This window comes from Dioscorea cayenensis, chromosome 19 (genome assembly GCF_009730915.1).
Source record: "Dioscorea cayenensis subsp. rotundata cultivar TDr96_F1 chromosome 19, TDr96_F1_v2_PseudoChromosome.rev07_lg8_w22 25.fasta, whole genome shotgun sequence".
In the NCBI taxonomy this organism is placed as follows: Eukaryota; Viridiplantae; Streptophyta; class Magnoliopsida; order Dioscoreales; family Dioscoreaceae; genus Dioscorea; species Dioscorea cayenensis.
The window spans coordinates 30,827,857-30,846,735 of record NC_052489.1 but is presented as its reverse complement, the minus strand read 5'-3'; the positions used below and the strand labels follow the sequence as shown (position 1 = coordinate 30,846,735).

Below are 18,879 nucleotides of genomic sequence, written 5' to 3'. Positions count from 1 at the left end.
CTCGATGAAAAACTCTATCGACAACCCATATACCAATAGACCATTTGGTCATTGGCGGAAAATAAGTGTAGTTGAAGGGAACAAGAACATGGAATCTTTAAGCAAAATGAACCTGAAAATTAGGATGCATATGGATATGTATTCTAATTGATGCAAAACATAATGAAAAAAATGCTGACTATTAACAAAAACACTACAAAATGAAAAGGTGAAGAAATATAATCCAAATATATCAGCTATACGCAGCAAGATAAAAACTTATAATCAAAATGATTTGGTAGAACACATTTATGATTTATCTGCCAAATAAAATTTTCAGTCCGAGGACAATTATGATTTGAACACAAACACACAAAAAAGGAACGAACGAACCATTTCCAAACCTCTTCTATCTGAGATTCTGAAACCATATTTTCCTACAAAAATCCATTTCCATCAGAAGTCCAATTTGAACTTTGCATACCTTTTTCCTTCTTTAGGTCCACCCAAAAAACACAAACAAAAATGAACACACACACACAGGTGCTCGAGTGCAAATTAAAGAAAATTATAAGACAATAAACTTATTTACTAGAGAAATACTTCAATGGTATTAGTGAGCAGTCACAAGATAAGAGCATTTCAGATTTGGCAATAGATATTTGAAAATAATAGCATCAACCATTGCAGACAACCCGGAGAAATGCCATGGTGATTTGAATTTTCTAATGAACCAAACTCAATGTCATCAGGTAATGTTCGCCCTGAATAGTCAAAAGAGAGAAACACTTTGTCTACGCCACCCTTACCACGGAGTACATGACGGCAGCCTACACAGAAACCTTGCACCTAAACGGGCTGAAACTTTACCGGCATCTTCTTCAAACTTTGATAACCAAAATTTCCATAGTGGAGAGTGAGAGGCAATAAATACTAAGCAAACACCCAGGCCCCCTGCTAACTCTTGAACCACACCCTACTTTGAATCCTGAAAATGTGACGGTAGTTACTTCGTTAGAAGACAAGGGCAATTAAACGGTAGCCAGTTCACAATCCCAGAGAAGATCACTCAACATATTTCAGCTGGATACTAACTTACCGATGGCTTCTGATCATGAACTTTTGCCATTTTCATGTCAAGCTCCAGCTTGTAAAATGTAAAGGGAATAATAGATCAAAGTATTTGATATTCTACTGGAAGCAACTTTTCATAGAACAGGTCAACTCACCTTGATTCTATCTTCAGTCAGTATCGCCCATAATCCTTCGCATAGTCACCATGTCTCTGATGATGAAAATCATGGTATGCATCATGGGACCTGGAAGCTGAATAATTGTCACCAGGATATGGGTATCTGTTCCTTGAGTCCACAGGCAAATTAGCACCCATATACGGAACATTCCTGACAGACTGATCGTGCTCAGAATAACTCGGTTGATTGTAAGCATTGTGCCGTCCTTGTTGCCGCCTCTGTGAATCTCTTTGAAGAAATTCTTCCCATTGCTTTGCATGCATGCCTCTCATAATACCCAATTTTTTCATGTAACTCTCTTTTAGTTCTCTCATGCACTGCACAATAAAAATTGAAATATAAGAAATTGAGATGGTGTAAAAATATTGCTCCGTGGATCAAGAGAAATATAAGACACTGAAGTATCATGGCTGTATCGCTTTTGGATAGATGAAACAAAAAAGGTTTCACAAATTAAAACTTTTTTGTGAAGTAATTGTACTAAACCTTAAAGCTAAAGAATTGAAATAGCAAGAGAGAAATTTTAAACCATAGGCTTTACACAATGGATACTAGAATGAAATTATATGTATATGAAAACTATTTTCATAGCACAAGTCATAGAACATATAAACAAGGATGCTTACAGAAGCAATGAAGCACAACCAAAACAGTGAAGTAATTATACTGGACAAATATAACAAAATTAAATGGTCCCTATAACAGAGAGCATGTGTACAAAGTTTTTCTAGATTTAAACAAGAAGCTATTAGGTCCAATTTAAAATCATACCTCACGATGCTTGTTGTTCTCTTCATCCTCTTCTTTATCACGAATTCTGCCAAATTCTATAGCCTCCCTCTTAAATTCCATTTCAAGCTCTTCCAATGTTTGCGGGTAAACAGGATAGTCAAACTTGCGTTCAGAATGGAACTCTGCTCCCCGACGCTCAATGCCCCAGTTATCAGCAGCATGCATCCCACTGTTACGATTGTGGTCGTCATATGAACCGAATGAACCACCACCAAAACCAGGGCGTGGTGGAGATTTTGAACGAGCTGGTTGTCCTTTTCCTCCTTCATTAGTGTAAGCTTCGCAAATGAATAATATGTAAGAGAAATTGGGCTTTAGATTCAGATGTCTAAGAGTCTAAACTACAATATTTCGAATGACCAATGATGCCATCTAGATTCTTAGAATACAGAAATCCAAACTCATCCATGCCACAGTAGTCTGGATATGTGACTAGTAAATAACTTCAGATCGGAGTCAATGTCTGACCAGAACCGGGCAGAAAATTACTTCATATTTGAACACAAAAAGCTTGAACTTACCTCTTGCTGCAAAAGGAAGAATAAATGAAAAGGTCACTTCATAACTCATCAGAAGTGAGAAAAAGAACAAATGTTACTTTAACATGACCCAAATTACTAAATAGAAGTTGGAATAACAGAAGAAAAGGTTCCTACCATGCGGTGAACCCTTGAACTTTTGTTGATCTTGGCGTATAGGGTCTTCAACAATCCTATCATGATTAAAATTCCTACTCTGGAAACCTGACGTATCTCTCGGACTATTATAAGACCTCAAGGATTCAGCATGTCTTAAATAAGGACCCCCCGAGTTTCCATCTGGAGACTTAGATCTAGACCTGTGAGAACTAGCAGAGCCTTTCCTTTTATCCTTATCCCCCTCCTGAATCACTTTGTGCACAGCATCCACACCTTTCGCAAGTATTAGCCTATCCCTCCCACTGACAAAGAGGAATTTCTCATCCATTCTTATTTTGCATCCGACATCCTTCTCAATCTGACTGATAACCTTCTCGGAGAAAAGTGCTCTTACATTCTTGTCTCTTGCTGGCACTCTCTCAAAAAAATCTGCAGACTTGCGGTTTGCTCCAAGTGTACTTGGGCATCCCTACAAAGTGAAAACATCACCAAAAAACATGAACTCACAACCATATTTCAGAATTGTCATGCATGGCAGCACAGTAAATGAAGCTACAAGTTTAACAAGGCTTTGAAAAAGAACAAGAACACCCTAAGTGAGACATGGCAATGATTCAGTCAGCCAACCATAGAAGAAAAGCTGTACCAATCTGTATTGTAATGTATCAAGCTACGCAAGTTTACAGCGGAGCTGTAGCTGATGTATCTAGTATTGCTTAAAAACTAAAAATATCACAGAAACTAATATTAATACAAGCACTAAACCACTGGGTTTGCTTTCATGTCTTTGTTCTGCAATTCCACATGTTTGACAGCATTCCTAATATGATCTCCAATCAAAAGCAGGCTCTCAAACCATGCAATAAAGTTGTCATCATTACCACCTCATACACATTCGACTGAATATTGCTGCCAAGTTATTGAGAGAATGTCAAAACAGTTTTCTCTTCTTTCCAGTAAATACTGAGTATAGCATGGTTCTGTAAGAGAGGTTCAAAATATTGAAGCAATCCTTGAACTAATGACTGAAAATTTAATATGCCAGACGAGGAAACAAGGACCCTAACAAGTTATGGCACTAATGTATAATATAAATTTACAAAAACAATATTCAATGAGAAAGCAGTGATGTAGGCATGCATTACAATTAAAGCAAGAAATAATATGTTCATCTCGGGACAGATAGATGTCCAGTGAGATAGTCAGAATCAAGATTATAAATGCGTACACTTTCAAAAATTAGTATGATGGGCCAAACACACAATTTGGCAGCAGTAAAGTTTCATACTTAGAAGGTGCTGAGTGATGTTTAAGGAAGAAAACATCTTCTAAGAGGCAAAAACACACCAAAATTCCATTGAAAAACTTCCATAGCGAGATATGCATCACACCTGCGTAAAGTGACCCGATTCTCCACATATTTTGCAAATCATTTCTTCCTCTTTTCTTTTCTTCCAGTTCCGTTCAGTAGCCTTTGCTTTCGCCTCCCATACCTTAGCCTCTCGGCTAGTAAAATCCGTTGGAACAGCATTTGGATCTCTAGGCCCATCATCCTCATCCGATTGCAGTTCAACTGACGATCTTTTATTCTGAGCTTTTACTGTTGTACTGCCAAAAGTGGGCCGAGGTGGACCAGTGTATTCCTTTCCATAAACTTCATTAAAAAGTTCATCATCTATATCCGGGCTTGTTTCCCTAGCCATTCAACAAAGCAACCAACAAGACCAACACTGGAATAGCAACACTGAAATCACATTCAATACTCTCGTCAACCGAAGATACAAAAAGGACATAAAAAATAAAAATTTACTCACATGATTAACAAAACTCAAGGTATTCTTTAGACTACCAAAACAAAAAAGCGGCCATTGAAGCTAAAAAAAAATATTCCAATGAAATACCAAGGATAAGAAACCTCATCAGAAACCCCAATGAAACAAAACAAACAAAACATTCTAAGAAATGCTACAACGAATCAGAGAACACCACCATGCCAAGAAAGCACCACATCTCATCCACTCCATCACCAAAGTTAACCATCCAAAACCCTAATAAGCGCTAAAGTTCTCATAAAAAATCATCAAAAAGTAGAATCAAACAGTAAAAAAAAGAATCTTTCGAATCAAAAACACAAATGCACCAAGAAATGTCTCCTCTGAGACACTCGGCGCTAATCAATCCAAAAAAAAACAGAGATAAAACATTAAATACAATCGATTAAACACCCAAAAAAAAACACAAAGAAAGAAAAGAAGAATTGATAAAAGAATCGCAGAGGGAAAAGAGCGCACAAACCTCAGGCTTAAACCCTAATCGCGAGGGACGGCAGCGATTCCGTCTCTCTTCCTCCCTCGCTCGCACGAGGGATGGAACTTCGGATATTAAAAACCCAAGCCCTAACTGGTCATGGTGTGATGGCGGTCTCCTGCTCCTCCGGAACACGTAATCTAAGCTGGTCTACGTTGTATTTGATCAATATTGGTGGACACTAATCCCGAGGCAAAAAATGGTCAGCCATGATCGTTTCTTTATATACCTCTACGTATGTATAACAGTATAAGTTTTTAAATTTTTTTATATAATTAAATATTTAAAGCAGCAGGAGAAGCATTACCTTATTAATAATTACCAAAATAGTTGGTGTCATTTTAACATTGATTTTAATTTAGCTGCCCCATAATTAATTAAAAAAAATTATCTTCACTTTATGTGTTATTTTGATTTTGATTTTTTGGTATCTCTTTAGTAATGTTTGACAAATTTAAATATAAAATTTAATATGATAAATGAGAAAAAATATCAAAGTAAATTTTTTTTTCCATAAACCAAAAACAAAAGTTCAAAAAAGAATATATTATATAAATGTGATCAAATAAAAAATATTAAGATTTTTATTTATGAGATTGATTTAATAATAATAATAATAATAATAATAATAATAATAATAATAAAGGCAATATCTCATTATATAAATTAATAAATGAGATTGCTTAAACAAAACACTACTGGACTTTTCAAAATCTAATTTAAAAAAATATATCATTCAATTTCACTCACTCTTTCTTTAAATGAATCGATCAAATTAAATTTTATTCCCATGCACAGCACACTCAATAATCAATGAAAATTAGATTTCATAGCCAGACCATTCTTTCTATAAGTTTTATGCAAACTAAAAACCATAAGATTAATCTAAATCTTACAAACAAGGGAAAAAAAAATTGGCCTCAAGTTTATTAATAAAAAAAAAAAAATCCTTCAAAACAAATTAACAAAAATGATGATCTACAAATACAATACAATTGATAGGTTTTACGCCACTAAAATTAGTATCACTTAATAGTCACAATGGTAAGAATGATCCATCAAATAATATAATAAAAAAACAAACAAATAATGGAAAAAAAATTTAATGAAAAACCAAGATCAAATGAAAGGATTAAAACTCCTTTTGTTAAAGAAGGAAATATAGATGAAATCTTATCATATTTAATTATTGAGAAGAGGCAACCCCACTAAAAATAAATTAGAGAAAATCAGAGATCACATAAGAAGAATATACGGGTCGTCGATAAAAAGATCTCACGGAGTGGTGAGAGTTCGATTCTCGATTGAAGGCACATTTTTGAAAGTTGTAAATAGTGATTGTGTACGGATGGTTCCAGAGTGCCCACATGAGCACGGCCAGTCCCCACTTATTTCATCGAAGCTTGTACATGTCTTTGGGGTCTCTAGTGGATTCACCCCGCTTCCCAGAGGCTCATGATAGATCACATGAAAAGAAATCATCCCTGTATTAAAGATTAAGTGAAAAAACAGAAGACTTGTGTAGAAAAACCAAATGAATGATAAAAGAGCATTTGAAAAGGTAGTCACAACAACAACTACAAAGAACAAAGAAAACTAAGCAAGAGCAGCAGTCAAAATGAGTGGGTAAGAAAGGAGAAAAATATAAAGTGATAATACTGAGATTTTTGAGAGAAATGTGGCTTCCATATTTCAATAAATTTCTCATAAAAATTTCACTTCCAGGTGTTTTAGATGGAAGTAAAAAATGGAGAAATTATTCTGGAAATCCAGCAATGTGACCACATAGAAATGGATGAAAATAATCCACTTTCCATCTCTACTTCCAAAAAACCAAACACCCCTAAGCAACATTTTGCATAATATAAACTAACACACACAAATAAAATAGAAAATAAAAAAAAAAAAAAATACTCTAAAAATGTAGAACATCCTCAAAATTTAGTGGAGATAAAGCTTGCAAAATGATAACCAAATGGTTATGTTTTGAGCATTAAACTAAAAGAGCACGGAGTTGCACTTACAATGATCGAACAACAAACTGGTAAAGCTCGAAATGTGTGACAGTCATTGTTCATACCAATCAACATAATCGAAATTGAAAAGACCAAATGGAATGCATGTTATTGGAAAATCAAGTTTCTTTTGCTGTTTGTGCTTGTCGAATTCTTCGCTGATGAACATCCCAGTTATATACCCGCGCTATGGTAACCTGAAGAAATGTATTTAAGTCAAGATACAAGAAATGTTTTCAGGGTAAAAGAGAGGGAAAAAGAAAATTATATCCATGGAAGTACCTGGGTTATGGTCACTTGGTCCCTCAAGAACTGCAAATCAGCAACGAGGACTTCTAAACTGGCTTTAGCATTTTCCAGGTTCTTTTTCAGAAGAGCATTAGCCTGCAGAAATAGGGTATAATAATTTAACATAATTATGTCTGGTTTTCCAAACTCAAACCAGGAATGTATTTATAAAAATTGAATGTATGATTGTACAATCAACAGAGGCTACCTCTTCGTAAGAGTACTCAAGCATGACATTGGCTCCCAACCAAAGGCACACAGAGTCAGTATTCTCAATTCGTGCTCGGGAATATATGCCCTCAGAAACCTCGAAATCAGCAACCAATGCCTGGACATGAACATTTGGTGAATGCTTCATTTAACACTAATGATTTGAATTATGGTTTGTAATTTCTACAGAGTATTTATAGCAATGGTTAAAGGACATATCATGGGAAAATAACTCTAAATAGGGTCTAAGAAAGCCATTAAAAACATGAGTCTAAAGTAGAATCACCAATATCAACAATCAAATAACCAATATAAGTCACTATTAGGCTTGTGAAACTTGAGTGAAAATCTGAAACTGCAATAAGTTAAAACAAGTCTAAGCAGTAAAAGTACATCAAATTATTACCTCATCAGTAACTTTCTTGGCTTGTAATGCATCCACAATAGCTAAACACTTCTCAATGTCAGGAATTTTAGCCTGTGAGGGCAAAAGTAAAGCAACTCAGTCATGGAAGAAAAAGACTTACAAACAAATTAAGGTTATAGGATTTATAATGATGTCCATTTCCAAAACATTTTCAGGGTACCATTTGACTTTTTATGCTAATGAAACCAAGAAACTAAATTTTTTTTGCCTGTCATAGCATTATCTTATAGCTTTCATACTCATCTTTCATAAATCTGGGTAGTGCCAGAGAGGTCGAGAAAAAATGAACACACAAAAAATGGAGATCACAGTAACTTCTGCATTCTCAATGTCATGCTCAGTCTCTTGTCAGACTTTAACAGAGTTCAGCAGAAATGACAGAAAAAGTAATGATAACTATTAACTGATTCACTGGACCTGGAGATCCCTTTGTTGTGCTAAAAGTTTCATCTCTACTATCTTGTATTGATGAAGCCTGTGAAAAAGAAAATGAAAATAGCAAAATAATTATTCAAAGTGAAGATCATAAGAAGTAACAAAAACAGAAAAGCTGAAAATCTCATGTCAATCACCAGAAAACACACATAATAAACGGACATTATTAACCATTGCTGCACGCTTAATATGGTTTGTAGTACATATTAACAGTTTAGAAATCCTTTCTCAAGCAAGAGTATCTAATGTTGACAAGGTTGTCATACAAGAATCTCTATATCCAGGAGAAATGGATAGCAAGACCTCACAAGGTGCTGAGAGGAGAGAAATACATCAAGGGAAGATACAAGATACAATACTAGTGGATGAGGATATCTTAGAAATTAAGCCAGTAGTTTCTTCATTCTAAAAGTTATCCTAGTCATAAGTCATAACCACATGACTCAATGTCAAAGCCACAAATGAAAAAAAATTCTCAATAAGCAAGAAAGTCCCCTTTTGAAGAATTACATAGCCAAGATAATCAACCACATGCACAGACTTACAAAAAGAAATCACTGCAACTGACCATATCTAGCGCTTAGGTTTTCAATGAAATTCATTCAGGGAAAAATGAAATTCCCAAAAGCATATAAACCCTAGTTTTTGGCACACCCTATACCAATGCTGCCAGCAGTCTGGCCAATAATATGCCCAGAGCACTTGAAGCCGAAAATTTGCCTAACTCAATTTAGATATCAATGAATGTTATTTAGCACCAAATCAACACAGACTCCTTGAAATGAATTCCAACAGTGAAACCGAACTCAAAGCAACTGAGAATAAGCGGAAGATTAGCAGTTAGCCATTGATGATAAAAACTAAAGTAGAACGGCATAGGAACACAAATATTTAGAAATACACTAAATCACCACATTTGGCCTGTGAAATTATCATTCCAAAAAATTTTGGTCTCCCATCTCAAGTACCCAAATCCTTGTCGCTATTAGAACCTTGACATATTTGGCAATGAAACGGTAGTTTTTTTGGATAGAATCATCATGCAAGTTTCCAAAATCTAGCAAACAGTTTCAAAGTTCCATGCTGTAAGCTTTTAAATAAAATCTCTTTCTTTGGTCTCTCATCTCAAGTAACCGACACTTTGTCGGTATTGGAACATTGCATATATAACACTGAAAAGAAGATTTTGGATATAATCATCATGCAAGTTATTAAATCACCAAATTTAGCCTATGAAACTATCATTCCAAAAAACTTCAGTCTCCCATCCCAAGCAACCAAATCCTTGTCGCTATTGGAACCTTGACATATAAGGCAATGAAACGGTAGTTTTTTAAATTAAAACATCACGCAAGTTTCCAAAATCTAGCAAACAGTTCCAAAGTTCAATACTATAAACCTTGAAATAAAATCTCTTCCTTTGGTCTCTCATCTCAAGTAACCGACCCTTTGTCGATATCGGAACCTTACATAAATGACACTGAAAAGAAGATTTTGGATATAATCATCATGGGAGTTTCCAAAATCTAACAAAACAGTTAAAACAGGTCCATACCACAAGCCGCCAAATAAAATTTCTTCCCTTAATATATCAGCATAAAATAGGTGACACTCTATCAGGGTAAGCAAAAGGAGTAATATAAATTCATTCAGATGTATTTCACATTTGTAATGTAAGCTTTAAATAAATAAAGCACAGCATTAAAGGCCAACAAACTCACATTCTTGCTTGCTTACTCGAATAATTTGGATTTTATCATGTAACCATTTATCAGATACACTGCTGAACATCATTATAGAATATATAATTCTAGTTTCTTTACTAATGATTCCAGTTTGCACAGCCTTTCATTCCTTTTTCATATACATTCAATCCCAATAGAAACAGATGCTATTTTCAAGCATTCAAGTTAGCCTATCAGTGTTTACATTAAGACATAAAACTGAATGCAAAACCATCACTGATCAAGAAGCCCCTGATTCTCGGACTTCTAACAACCTTAAAACCCTAGTAACTTCTCCATCTATCCTCTTTTGCAGTAAAATCATGAACCAAAATCAAATTTTTGAACGTTTTACAAAACCAACTATAATCAATAAAAATAGAATCATAGTAACCCTAAACTGCTCAAGTTCTCATTTAGAAAAGCAAAAGATCCATATCGAGACATACACCGAGCCTTCAAAAGGAACAAATTAAAATCAATACAAACAAGCACAAATGAAGGGGAAAGGTGAAACCTTTCTTGGAGGAAGGACAGTGAGGAGTTAACATCGAGGCCGGACTGGGTGAGATAGGTCTGGACATCCTCCACAAAGGAAGCCGCCGGGATTCCCCTCCTCTCCGTCAACACCGATGACGAAGACGCCGGAGCAGCAGCCATAGAATCTAGATCAAGATATCAGAGAGAGAAACCAAGCAACTCCGGCGACGACGGCGATCCTCGAAGCACCGCCAGAGCTCAGAGGCCTTCTCAAAGACCAAAAGCCTTGACTCTCACTAGTGTTATGATTCAAGGGCCTTTTTGTAAAATTTCAATTGCCATTGGGAATTTATCAAATAAACCCTCATAATTTTACTAATTTTCAAAAACTAATTTTATACGCCAATTTTTTTCTTTTTAAAATTATAATTAACTTCATATAACATCCATACATGGAGAGAACTTCTTATTTTAATACATATAAAGAGCTACAATAAATACATTTATTAATATGAAATCAATCATCAGAATTCTGTGATAGAACTTGAACCATGAACCTCATAAGCTTGATTTGAGCTTGAAGACAAGCAATGTACTCAGCCGTGTCTCGAAAAAGATCGAAAACTCCGGTAGCTGCCGCTTCATCGGAAGCCGGCAAGAGCTTCTTTAGAGCATTAAGTCTCTTCTCAATAAGACTTAAAGGCTCTCTACTTGTTGAACTTCTTCTCATTTTCATATTAATCTTCACCATCTTCTTCTTCTTCATCTTCATCTTCATCTTCATCTTCCTTAATGCATTATGTCTCACAACTTCACTTGAGTCAAGAACCAATAGAACTGAGTGAAGTGATGCAACCATTGGTGCAATATTGATGGTGTTGAGAACTTGAGAAGTCTTATGGTGTGAGTGTTTATATTTATAGAGAGAACAAGTTAATAATGGGCATGTTGCACATGCAATCACATGAAATTAAATATATACAAAACCTTAGAACAACCAACATCTAAAAAATTAAAAATCACTAGCTACTTAATATATAAAACTCTTTATAAACACTATATATCTTCTCTTGTTCATCATCTAAACACCCTGGATTATTCCCTCTCCTTTTCAAATCCATTGTACTAAGCCAGCTCAAACACAAGTCACATGTGGGTCCTTCAATTCATATTTAACATGGTATATATATATATATATATATATATTTATATTAAAGCCACAGTAATTGATTTAACATGGTATCAGACTAGCTAGAGCCAATATATAATATATAATTTATAATGGTCATGGTCATGAATGATGTTTTGTTTAGATATGAGATGATATATAGGCCATGCAGTACTGTCTTGTCCCTTATATTTGCATTAGATTTTAGTGTAAGGATAAGGATAGTGGAGATAGAGCTGTCCCCTTATTTAATCCACACATGAACCATGAGATGGCATTTTTTTGTTTTTTTTTTTATTTGTTTGATATTTATGGATTTTGATAGGTTTACGTGTATGGTGGCAAAATCACCGGTTTGTCGCCGACATATATATATATATATATATATATGCTATCTTTGCTTTAGAATCATTGAGGTGGTTGTATGATTGGTTATCATTTCTTTGAAACTTCTGCTTGATTTATTTTGTGCTTATAATGAGATTAACTGATCATTAATAATTAAGTTTTAGAGTTTGCATGTGGATATTATTCTAATGACATGAAGAGATTTATGTCTTTAGTTTTCAACTTGCAAAGTACATCATAATGAATCTATATATAAATACTTAAAAGAGTTTCCACTGTTGGGTTTGTCCCAAGCAAAAGGAATATCATTAGAGACTTAATTTGGAGATGATGTACAATTGGAGAGGTGATTTATATATATGATTTAGGAAAATTAATGATGATTAGAGGCAATTAGAGAGCATGATATATAAATAAGACTTGAACTTTTGATCAGACACAGTATTAATAATAAACTATTCTGAAAGAAGTCTTCAGAATTTAAAACTTATATTTGTCTTTTGGAAGAAAGCAATGGCTGGACACTATATCAGAATAAAAAATAAAAAAAAAAATAGCAGAAATAATAGAGATCAAGGAAATGAAAGAGTGGTGTGCAAATGATGCAATGCAAGAGCATTCAAACAAGAAGAAACATACAACTTTCAAAGAACTGGTCCCACTCTGTGTGATCTTTAAAAGCATGATAACTTTTGATATTCTGCTCATTTGCCAACTTGCAAACAGAACCAACATAACACTCCTGTAAAATTTTGACAGAATAAAACAAAAAAGAAAATAGAAAAAAGAGAGTATAATTCCTCCATGAAATTGATGATATCAACAGATAAGTTTTTTAATAAGAAAGAAAAGGTCAAGATATGTCACATCATTGAATTGGCAATGAAAAGGAGTGAGTCAGAGTATCTCCAGTGTGAGAAGACCTTGATGAAATGTTTTGGAACTCTAGTGAGTAGGAAGGTTGCCATGAATGAGTGAACAAAGATTGAAAGATGGCCAAGTGTTTTCAGATCACAGAAAGGCCATAATCATGGAGCTATGTTGTCTTGTTCTGGGGGTAGGAAAGAAAGATGCCTGTCAAAAGTGGGATATGGACAGCTAAGAAATAAATAAAAAAGGTGTCAAACTTTGGAGCCTTCTCCTCATTTGTCAAGTCATTTTTTACTTACATTGTGAACGGACAGCCAATATCATTATCATATAATCAGATAATCATATATCCTATCTTTTTCATTCTGTCACTAAACTCTTTGTTTTTGATAGACTTTGATTCAAAAAAATTTATAGACAATGATTTAGAATTCCATTCAAAGAATTCACAGCCAAAATAGCAATCAACCATATTCCTGATCAAGAGTAATTGATAACAATTTCATCAAAAATACAAATACATGGTTGTTTTTTTGAAGGTTTCTCTACCTATCAACACAAAAAGGGTATTTCCCCCCCACCTCAATACAACATACATTCTCACAAACTACAAGAATCTACAATGGAATGTAAATCTGAAAGGGAATGCACAAGTTTCTTCACTCAGCTCTTCATAAACAGTATTCGGTCAATGACTTGTGCACCGCAAGTCCTTGTCGCTGAAAATACCCTGTATAACAACATATTTTAGTACAGGTATTCGATCTCTGCTTAGTGTGGTTTCAGAGGACCATCTTCCTTCCCAGTGTCCATCTCTGATGACTCTGAAGATCAAACACTTAACGAGAATGGACCTTCTTGTTGTTGAAAGGAAACAGGTTTCATATGCTGTTAATGCTCTAATAAGCTTCTTACTGACGCGGTTGGTCCATGGGAGTAACCTCTAGCAGCAAGGTCATGGTTCAGAAATACAACAACAACTGTTATATCATCATGAAAGTGGCGGCGAACCTTCTTGTCGATCCTCTTCAGATCTGAATATCGCATTTCTCGTTTCCTAGCTGCTTCCCTAAGAGCAGCTTTTATGAGCCTTCTAGCAATTCCCTGCTACAAATAAAATTTTAAGATGTCATGTTAAAAAGCTACTTGAAGCTAAAGCATTTGCACATAATTTGAACCATGAAAAGGTATAGCTTGCATTAAGCAAAGACCAAGTATATTGATTATGGAAACCAATGAAGTACATCTATATTCTCACCATGCTGTTCTACTTCATTTTAAATTTAAACAAATAATGGATATTGATGACAAAAGTCTATTAAACCTTACAAAAAATTTCACATATGCATCTACCCTCAAAATTTATTTAATATTAATCAGCACTGACAAACACTGCCAAGTATGCAAGCATGACTACTAGCATTAATCTCAAACATATATATATATATATATATATATATAGGAATAAAGAAAAGAATTCTGTTTAATTATAATTTCAACAAGAGCTCCATCACCAGCCTTCAGGCTCACCACTAACCTATTTGGAGAATTACAAATTATATTGCCCATATTGACAATTGACACATATTATTGGCAAATTATTTGCCAATAAGGCAGTTGGGTTAAAGAATAGGTCACGAGTATCCTGAAAAGAAAGAAAAAAAATATAAAGAGAATAAGCAATAATGATCAAGCTCATGATATTGTCTGCAGATTGTGCACCATGATTGCTGCAGTTTCCATTTTAGGCTTTCAACTAGGCCTTAGCAGGTCATAATATAACTGCCAGCAAAATGAAACAAAATGTGATTCTGATGCGGCCACGCCACGACGGAGAAAAATTTTTTTGACAAAACCCAATCAGGCTTGCATTTTCTACATCAGATTTGCAACAATAACAAGAGACTGTGAGTGAATAGATTGGATCTACTTGTGAACCATGCCAAGCCTACATCCCCACAGGGTGTGCTTGGGGTGAGGGAATATAGAGCAATAGAAAAGAAAGAATGGCAACTACTTTCTCCATGGTCAGTTACATGAAGTAAATAAGACAGGTGAGCATGTGAAAGAAATGCATTAATGTTTTCTTTTTTTTCCCCATCTCTTTTCATCCATTTTCCCTTACTCCAAGTATATTCTTATGTTTGCGCATCTACCAGGAATTGCATCTACCCATCTTTACATAAGACAAGGTAATCATATACACCTGTGCATCCATCTAGGTAATATAATTCCAAACAGAGGTAGAAAAGTCACAGTATCACAATAAAAGAGAAAATTCAAAAATTATAAAAATTCTAGAAAGACATAATAAAAGGCTTTTCAGTCTTACAGCACGGGGATGATTGTGAACAATCTCAACCGCTTGCTCATTACTCAGGTGTTCCCACAGACCATCTGAAGCAAATATGACGAAAGAGTCACTTGGTTGAAGAGGATAAGATACAATGGATGGGTCAGCAGTCAGGATAGGCTTATTTATGGGTTCAGGAATTCTGAACTTTGGATTGATTGGTTCTCTGTTAAACTGCGCATGTTTCATATATGCATCACCTATGGATCTAGATACCTGCAATGGACACAATAGAGACTTAACAATATAGATTTGCCTCAGTAAGTGATAATTCAGCAGCCTCAAATCTAAAACATTATCTATTCTATCAGTATACAGAATTAAGGCAGAGTACAGGATGTTCAAGCTACGATGAGGATCATACATTCAATTGTAGAATTCATTTAAATAAGTCAAATGTGTGTATAGTTGCTCAGGAATGCACAACCTTTAGGTAAAATACAATAAAGAACTGCCAGCTTAATACGGTATAGAAATTACACATGATAACTTAAGTGTAAAATCAAAACTAAAGCAGGCCAGGAGAGAAATGTTTACAAAGTAAACAAATAAAACCTTGGTACTCTTATTACTGAAACAAAAAAAGCAGAGCCTGTCATAGCGTCATGCATTCACCTGTGTGCTATACTGTAGAACCAACAAAGGCTGCCTAAGTTGATAGGTTAAAGCATCCATAGTGACGTCCTCAAACTCTTACATAGAACTTCACAGATGGAACCAACTGATTATGCTACCGAAATTTCAAAAAACAATTGTTTTTTTACAAAAAAATTACCAAATATAATTTATTAAACATGTATTAGGTATGATCATAGAAACCATTTTACCCTGATCATAATCATCCTCAAATAATCTTCAAATGAGTTCAACCTTATCATTATGTTTTATTATTACAAATTATGATCAATTAAGAAGATGGCATCAGAAACATGTGTATATTGAGCAAGGGCCTAATCCACCATTTACTGGGCACAATACTACCTGATCCTTCAGCTCTCCCAGAAACAATTTTTTTTCAACTAACCTTAAAACAAGAACATATAACAGGTTGCCTCCAACTATCAGAATAAGAAATCATGATCAACCAAAGCAGTCAAAAGCAGTAAAACAAACCTTAGTTAATTAAAAATTAAAATGAGCTGACCTAAATATTGCAGAAGTATTAGGGAATTAAACATGAAATATATTAACCTGTATTATGCCTTTGATTCTCCAAACTCCATGTTTCAGAACAACAATCTGGGAATCATTTGGGTGTTGTGCCTTGAGTTCCTGTCTCACATCCTCTGAATTGGCATTATGCTCAACGGACAACTGGATTGCAGCAATCCCGCCTGTATTTCCAACCTTTTTTCCAAGTACAATACGGGAATCACCAGCATTCGCCACGTGGAGAGTTCCCTGGTTGATGACACCAACAAGGCAGCATGTACCTGTAGTTGCCAAATCAGGTCGAGTGTCCCAGAGATTGGAAACAAGAGATATAAAACCTTCCTCGGTAGCTAAAAAGGATCTTCGAAGACCATCAGGTGTCACCCCCTGTGGCCCAGAAGAAATTTCTGCACAGAGACAACGCTAATGTTTTTAATGAATAACACAGAAGTGACATTAAAGATCAAATTGGCATGTGATATACAAGAACCACATTGATTAACATGGAAACAAATCACATATGGTTCCAAAAGATGAGATTTTTAATTTCATTACATGAAAGGAACACCAAAAATATAACAGACAAAAGAAATGACACACAAGATGAATCTAGGCCTTGAGAACATTTAAGATGAGATATTTGCACTACATGCTACAATTTAACTAGAAATGAAATGCAAATTAAACTGTGAAAATGGGGGAAAAAATTACAACAATAACTTCACAGCTGGAGTAGGACTTCAAAAGAGATTCTTACAAAAAAGCATAACAAATTTGGCAATCATAGTCTTTACGGATTAAATCCAGTTCTAAAACACACGAGCTAACTGAAAAATCTAACTAGTAAGTAGTAACACATGTGCACAAGATAGTGCCAAACATATAAAATAGGGCAAGTACAGAATCTAGATCTAGAAAGCCAACAAGGTCAACAGAGACATCCATTTTAGCTGGAGAAGGTTTAAATAGAAGAGATGGAAAATCAAAGCATACAAAAGCCTAACCACATTCATCTCCGGTTGCTCCACAGATTTTCCTTCATAAATCCATCAAATTCAATTCGGGTTTCAACAGAAACCTCATTGAATAATGCACATCTAGAACAAAACTGAATTTTTCCCAAATTTCAAGCCTATCGATTTCATGAAAATCAGGAAGGAATAAAAAAATTACAACCTAAGGTTTCGACAAAAGAAATGAAGTCAACATCAGGACAATAAATGCATAAATTCTATCAAAAAAAGAAACCATGTAGAACTAAATTTAGAAGCTAAAATGAGAAGAGAAAGTAATATCACAGATAACGAACAACTAAACAGCAAAAAAAGCAATATCCAACAAGATCTCAATTTTAACTCGATCAAAACCAATTCCACAAAATCCCAGCAAAATATATCAAAAAGAAAGGAAGGGAAAGGCAAATCGACGACCTCGGAAGTGGCGGTAGAGATGGTCGCATACGTATCGAGAGGCGTGAGGTCCGCCATGGCCATCGTATACGCCGACGAAAGTTCCCAAGGGTCCCAGACTCAAGCTGGCTCTGGTCCTCGAGGACCTGATTGGCCTGCACGACGGCCATAGAGAACTCCCCGGCGGAGCATCGACCAAGGTCGCGGTACCACAACAAACCATCACGTCCCTCATCGCCTCCACCACCACCGGCAGTCGGGCGCCAGCAGCGGGACAGCAGGTTCATCAGTAGTCCCCCCGGCATCCCACATCTCTCAGCTAAACCCTCAAGCAAAGGGAAGGAGAGATCGCTCCCCCTCCCAAGAGGGAGAGAAGAGGGCGCGGAAAAACCCTAGCTATTTGGGGTGGCGCACGTTAGCGTGTCCGGTGGGGGAGGCGCACGGCGGCTCAGTAGCGAGAATTCTTGGTTCGTTCGCTGTAGCTTTCAATGCCGTACCCCAAACGTCTTACCCCCCACCAACACTATTCGCACCCTAAATTCTGACCTCTTTTCTTGACCCATCTCCCTTTCCCCTAAATAATAATAACAACATATATGTATGTATATTTGCATATGAGAGTTCGACATCTACAAAAGTTTGTAGATTTTCAATCGGTTGGATTTCAAACCATTTATATAATAACAGAAATTCTCATCATTTATATTATTGTATTTATGAACAGTTACATAATAAAAAATTGAATGTATTTACCATATAAATTAAAACTGATCAGACATACAACTTAACAACCAGTGCATAGTATAATGCATTAGCTACATGTTATTAAGTTGTTGGTTTCTCTCTCGCCACCCGGTTCTCTCTATCTCTCATTTTTTTTAAAAAAAAAAATATTGACACGTTCATAGAACAAACCTAATTGACTTATACTATATATATATATATATATATATATATAAAAGGAGACCATGTCATATAAAGATGTACCATAGTGACCATTAAATTCCGCAGCAGATACATTCATGCATAAT

General features: G+C 35.3%; 3 protein-coding genes across 8 annotated transcripts; all 3 read right to left on the bottom strand.

Annotated features, from left to right (window-relative positions):
* Nucleotides 1-557: 557 nt before the first annotated feature.
* On the bottom strand, nucleotides 558-5,108 carry LOC120249767. 6 transcript variants are annotated; one of them, XR_005532881.1, is made up of 7 exons: nucleotides 4,958-5,108; nucleotides 4,054-4,406; nucleotides 2,681-3,131; nucleotides 2,546-2,551; nucleotides 2,004-2,302; nucleotides 1,079-1,549; nucleotides 558-967 (listed from the first exon to the last, which is right to left on the bottom strand). XR_005532881.1 is itself a non-coding variant. In XM_039258403.1 (7 exons), exons 2-6 carry the CDS (start codon nucleotides 4,363-4,365, stop codon nucleotides 1,226-1,228), a joined length of 1,392 nt encoding a protein of 463 aa, XP_039114337.1. In that variant the 5' UTR covers nucleotides 4,366-4,406; nucleotides 4,958-5,108; the 3' UTR covers nucleotides 558-967; nucleotides 1,209-1,225. The 6 variants fall into 6 exon arrangements, 5 of the variants coding, with proteins under 5 accessions (XP_039114337.1, XP_039114340.1, XP_039114338.1 ...); XM_039258403.1 differs by having other exon boundaries at nucleotides 1,209-1,549; XM_039258406.1 differs by having other exon boundaries at nucleotides 1,209-1,549; nucleotides 2,004-2,287.
* Nucleotides 5,109-6,934: 1,826 nt separating this feature from the next.
* LOC120250359 (probable prefoldin subunit 3) lies at nucleotides 6,935-10,854 on the bottom strand. Its single transcript, XM_039259165.1, has 6 exons — nucleotides 10,586-10,854; nucleotides 8,327-8,384; nucleotides 7,889-7,960; nucleotides 7,481-7,600; nucleotides 7,267-7,368; nucleotides 6,935-7,181 (listed from the first exon to the last, which is right to left on the bottom strand). The coding sequence occupies exons 1-6, from the start codon at nucleotides 10,726-10,728 to the stop codon at nucleotides 7,104-7,106; spliced, it is 573 nt and encodes a 190-aa protein (XP_039115099.1). The 5' UTR covers nucleotides 10,729-10,854; the 3' UTR covers nucleotides 6,935-7,103.
* A 2,525-nt stretch (nucleotides 10,855-13,379) lies between these two features.
* On the bottom strand, nucleotides 13,380-18,378 carry LOC120249696 (probable protein phosphatase 2C 42). The gene is given in 5 exon segments (XM_039258293.1): nucleotides 13,380-14,038; nucleotides 15,267-15,503; nucleotides 16,479-16,846; nucleotides 17,870-17,955; nucleotides 17,957-18,378. Coding segments are annotated over 5 exon segments (1,101 nt in total). The 5' UTR covers nucleotides 18,154-18,378; the 3' UTR covers nucleotides 13,380-13,825.
* Nucleotides 18,379-18,879: the final 501 nt, after the last annotated feature.